Consider the following 5673-nt stretch of genomic DNA (forward strand, 5'->3'; position numbering starts at 1 on the left):
ATATACAATATGCATATATATATATGTATATATATATATATATATATAGATAGATAGATTTATATCTTCTTCCACTCTAGCATCATCCGCACTCTAGTTTTCATGCTGTTGCTGCATGTCGTCGTCGTAGCCCTGTTGCTGAGGCTCGTTGAGCTGCTGCTTCTGCTGCTGCTATTGGTGTGGTTAGTGCTGCTGCTGCTGCTATTGATGTGGTTCGTGTTGCTGCTGCTATTGATATGGTTATTGCTGCTGCTGGTGCTGCTGCTGTTGATGGTGTGCTGCAGCAACTGAACGAGCTGCATGCATCATTAATGCACGTAATCTCGTGCGATGAAGAAACCCTTGATGCACAAGGACAGCCCCAGTGGGTCCAGAGGGGTTTATTTTCTCAGTTGTCGGTTGTCTCCCCAAATCGTTTGCAAGCCCCACCGCTGCATTGCTCTTCTGCACGAGTGAAACATGCATTTGAATTCCTACGCAAGAGACGCACGCATGCAAACAGCAGCAAAAACACCAACAGCAGCAGCAGCAACAACAACAACAGCAACAGCAACAGCAGCAGCAGCAGCAGTGCGGAGTCGTCGCAGCTCCAGCAGCAAGCGGGATCTGCACAGGCAGCATGTATAAATACGAACGAGGGAGGAAGATCTCTTCAAGGGATTGCAGCAGCTGCAGCAGCAGCAACAACAGCGGCAGCAGCAGGAGCAGCAGCAGCAGGAGCAGCAAGCAGAAGAAAAGGCCGCTCGTACAGCGGCCTCTCTTGCCCCGCTGAATGGGAAAGAAACGCCGTTGCGAACCCTCCAAGCCGCCCCACAGACCCTCTTTGCTGCGCCTACCACAGCGAGGAGCTGCTGCAGCAGCAGCAGCAGCTGCAGCAGCAGCAGCTGCAGCAGGAAGAGGGGGAAGCACGAGAGGCAGCCTGCGGGAGCGCTGGAGGCACACGGGACCCGCTGCATGCGCCATTAGAGCGCCTATAAAGGCAGCAGCTGATTGCTTGACGTGTTGCGTCTGGATATAGAAATAAAGATATAAAGAAATAAAGAAAGAAAAGAAAAGAAAGGGAGTAGAAGGGGCTGATTGCATACTTGCATTTTGTTGCAGCCTCCTCTACAGTAACTCAATGCAGAAACTCTCTTCATTCACTCTGTGAGGCATTACTTTTGCTTGGCTTAATGCCTCGCCTAGCAGTCTGTTTGCTTATTTTCTTCTTTTGTTGTTTCTCTATGCAAATTGCTATTAATCTCTACTATTCTTCTTTCTCCTTGGTTGTCTTCTACTTTACCTTGCATCCATCGTCGTTGTCTCCTTGCAGCCCTCCTTGCTTGCAAATAAACCCTAAACCCTTACACCCTAAACTTAGTGTGTAGCGGCTCTAAAAAAGGTAGGTAGACGCAGAGCAGGGCGACCTAATATATATATATATATATATAATTGAGATTCAACAAGGGGACGTCAAACGCAGGGTATGCGGTGTATGTGCACTGCAATGCCTGTACACTTTAACAGCTCTTACAAAGTGGAAGCAAAACAAAATGTGGAAGAGAATTCGTTTTATTGACTAAGAGTTTAACATATTTGTTTAAAAGAAATAAAACAACAAATATATTGCATGATAAACAAAAGAGAAGAGACCCCCGCATGGCTGGGTTTGTTTGCTCTCCTTGTATCTCTACAGACAAGCAAAACAATCAAATTAATAATTAGTAAAAATAATAATAGACAATAAAAATATTCATATGTTATTCTTCCTTTCTAAAGAGGCTATTCATCCTTTTTATTAGTATTCTCCCTCTTCATTTTTCTGCTTTCTTCACTCTTGTTTGCCTGCCTTCTCTTCTTCGTCTCCCTATGAAAAATTAATTAATGGATATTATTATCATTATTTAATTTACTGTTATTTAGTACTATCTTTATTAATATTATTATTCTTCTCCTTCGCTGAATTACTCTCTCTGTTTTTCTTTGGTCTTTCCTCTTTCTTCTGTTTATTCTTGTTGCTGCAGAACCGTGACTACTGATTCACCCCACTAGGAGAGGCCTAATAAATAAATAAATATATATATATATATATATATATATGTATATATACAGGTATATGCATACATCTATGATTATATAAAATTATATCCTTATATTTATTTATTTGTTCATCTAGAGGTATGTAGTTGAAGAACGTTTAAGGTAAAAGAAACGCCAGAGTTGCGCTTTAAAATCAAACACGCGTATTTGTTGTTGGGTGTACGCACGCGTATATATACATATACATATATATCTATATATATTATATATAATATATAATATATATTATATACGCATTGAATGCATATACACTGGGGAAGTGTATGTGCATCTACACACCTCTAAATACATAAATCTAAATAAGAGTAAATGCATTAAGAGGGAAGAGCCAGGGAAGAAGGGCTGGGCCGGGTCTCTCATAGAGGTTTCTCAAACCCTAAACCCTAAACCCTAAACCCTCGATTACATGAATTGGAGGCGCAACAGCGTGTAGCTGTTGCATGCAGACGAAGAGTTGCTGCTGCGTCTCCTTTCAGCAATTCCCTCTTTGCTTGACTCTCTAAACTAAACCCTAAACCCTAAACCCTCGCATGTAGGTTTGATTAGGGTTTATAATTTCTACTGTCTGCCTTCTGCTTCATAAGCCTGTGCTACTACTGAGGGCTGCTGCGCATATTGTTGGCTTTGACCTTGCGAGAAGCTTGCATGCGGCGAGACTCCCATTTGCTGCTGCTGCTGCTGCTGCTGCAGTGGGTCTGATGAGGGGTAATAGGGAGACAACCTTGCAAATTTTTCAACTTGTTGTTCAACATCATTTGTTAATTCTGTTTCATGTAGAGCTGGGGATACATTATTTACTTCAGGCTCAAAGAAGACTGCCCAGGTTGCTGCTGCTAGCAGAGCAAACCAAACAAACAGCGCCGATACCCCGCTGACCGAAGCAAACAATACGCAAAACTCTGCAAACAAACAAACACAAACAAATATAAAACAAACAACAATTACTCTAGACAAATATACATTCACTAACTAACGAACTAAACTAAATAATCAAGGGTATCAAACTAATATATACAAGCGAACACAAACAAGTAAACAAACAAAACTATAAAAATATATTATTTCAAACAAATTTGCACAACTACAGATAAACAAAGCAGCAAAAGTGGATGGTATTGAACGGAAATAAAAATAAAAATAAACAAACAAACAAAACAGCACAGTACATCAGACAAACAAAAGCAAAACCCAATGTACAAATACAGGGATTCAAACAATACAACTAAAAAAATAAAAACTGCTTCTCTCCTCATCTTGTTTTCTTTCTACACCTATAAATTTATATAGAACGTTACTAAAAGCATTCATGCAAATCTGCATGCATATACACTCTATTATGCTGCATGCACGCAACTGCATATATATATATATATACATATATATATATATATATATATATATGCATTCAAATCTGTATGCATAGACCTGCATATAAACACGCATGCACCTAAATATGCATAAGTGCCGGAGTTTCTTACCGAGTAGAGCAGCGATACCAAAGAGAGAAGAGTTGATGTATGCATGCAGATCTCCTGCTCCTTCATCATGATAGACTTCAAGAAGATAAGTAGCAGCACCATAAAGAGCGAGAGAGACTGCATGCAGACAGCGAATGTATGAAAAGAAGAGGCATTCGGGGCCCCCTTCTTTGAATTGCAAGTACCACTTCGGCTTGTAGAACTTGGCGATGTACAAAAAGAAAATAAACTGCATCACGCTGCTCAGCAAATCCAAAAATGTAGCAAGGCGAAGCACTTTGCTGCCCGAGCGATAACCCCGAGCCCAGCTGTACGTACACCGCAGCACAGCAGCAAATGTATACATATATATAGAGAGAGAAGAGGAATTTTAGGGTTCTCTTGCTGTTAGGGTTTAGGGTTTTTGTTTGTTAGGGTTTAGGGGGCTTGGAAAGCTGGGGTGTATGCACAGAGGAGCATTTGCCTTGTTGATTAGCGACTATTGTTGCTTACCAAGCATCATCTGCTGCAATTGCTTGAAAGCACACGAGATATGTTGCGCCTAGCATGTACAAACCCGAGAAGAAGACAAGGGCAGTGTGAAAGCCCTCTGAGCTCCTAGCCGCCTGCAGCAGAGAGAAACAAGAAGACAGCAGGTAGAACCCATGCATGCAGACCAACGGAAGGTAGAAATTCATAAACAAGAATGCAGGAATGCCAGCACTGGGGGTGCTGATTGTCGCGTGCTGCTCCCGTGCTACATCGATATGCTGTTATTGTTTGCGCTTTTCTCTCGTTTTCCTCTTGCTAGAAGCACGCAGGCTAGGTCCAGAGTACGCTGATTGAAACTGCCGATCGTTTCTGCATATGCTCAGCTAATAATGTTGGAGTTATTGAAAGAGATTGGCGTCTATATTTTGTTGTTTGGGGCTGCGTACATGTGTGCACGCAACCAGAGAAAGCCGTACCTCGTTCATGCCTTGCAGCTCATAGCCAAAGAGGCCGGAGCCTCCTGAGGCCCAGTAAGAGATGAAGAGGCCTGTGAGAGAGAAGAGCTGCAGAAGAAAACCCCCTCTAAGCAGAAAGCTGTTGCCTCCGACTCCACCGCAAAATACGGTGGTAGGCAGATCGACGCAGGGCCCGCGCATGGCCGGTCTGGGGTCATCCAGACCCTCTTGGCGTGTCGTGAACCACATTTTGAAAGAGAAAAGAAGAAAAGAAGAAGAAAAGGAGAAAATGCAAAGAAAAAGTACAGAAAATACACAAGTTTCACAGATCTACCACCGCTGCGATACCGCCGCGGCCTGTTCAACTTGCAGCGCCCGCTGCCGACAACGGGGTGTACGTACAGCTCAGCTTGGCGCTGTGAGTTTTTTTAAGGGTTATTGATATATATCTATGAAATCGCAATGAAATCAAACGAATTCATGTTCTAAAGAAGGCCGATACCCTGCACACAACTGCAGCAAACAAGCTTCTTACCGACGGAGTTCAACACGCAGCCGGCGGCATTGGCCTGCGGATGGCTAGCGAGGCGTCGCTGCTGGTCTCTGTCTGTCTGTCTAAGTTTTTGCATTTGCGTTTAAATATGAATTTCAAAACTTTTATTGTTTTTTATTGCAATCCATGCATTCAAAAAAGAACGAAACAAACAAGAAAAACAAACAAAACCCAACCCCTACACAACCCACCGCAGTAGACGGGTGGCTGCCCTGCACAATGCGCCTCTCGGCATCTCAGCGTAGTTTGCTCCGATCTCGCAGCTTTTAAATGGAATATTCCTTTTTAAAAACAATAAAACACTAATTCGCTTCTTTTCAATAAAGAAAATACCTAAAATTTAGCTAAAGACGTTGCAAACTCTCTCCGCCTTCTGCCGCCTCCACCAGCACACCCAGACCGAACCACCCTACACCAAGAACAGGGAAGAAGTTATAATAGCTTTTTTCTTTTGCATGCGGCGAAGGAAGAAAGGGTAAAAAGCAGAAGAACGGGCTTGAAATGCCTTTTAATTAGATATACCATACAGCATAAAATAGAAAAAGTAAGAAGACGTATTCATGTTTCTTCCGTCTTCTTTTGTCTCTACTGCTGCTGTAGACCGTGGGGGTGGGTGGGGGGGTAAGGCGAGAGGAAG

The 5673-nt window shown here is 42.7% G+C and overlaps 2 protein-coding genes across 2 annotated transcripts; one reads left to right on the top strand and one right to left on the bottom strand.

Annotated features, from left to right (window-relative positions):
- Positions 1–187: 187 nt before the first annotated feature.
- EAH_00061470 (hypothetical protein, conserved) lies at positions 188–977 on the top strand (the record flags this gene model as incomplete). The annotated part of the gene is made up of 1 exon (XM_013393340.1): positions 188–977. A coding segment is annotated over one exon (790 nt), but the record flags the coding sequence as incomplete, so codon positions are not given.
- Positions 978–2637: 1660 nt separating this feature from the next.
- EAH_00061480 (hypothetical protein, conserved) lies at positions 2638–4732 on the bottom strand (the record flags this gene model as incomplete). Its single annotated transcript, XM_013393341.1, has 4 exons — positions 2638–2978; positions 3558–3865; positions 4050–4162; positions 4505–4732. 4 exons carry the CDS (start codon positions 4730–4732, stop codon positions 2638–2640), a joined length of 990 nt encoding a protein of 329 aa, XP_013248795.1.
- Positions 4733–5673: the final 941 nt, after the last annotated feature.

The sequence above is a fragment of the Eimeria acervulina genome, genomic scaffold (genome assembly GCF_000499425.1).
Source record: "Eimeria acervulina Houghton genomic scaffold, Eah_scaff1598, whole genome shotgun sequence".
Taxonomy (NCBI): Eukaryota; Apicomplexa; class Conoidasida; order Eucoccidiorida; family Eimeriidae; genus Eimeria; species Eimeria acervulina.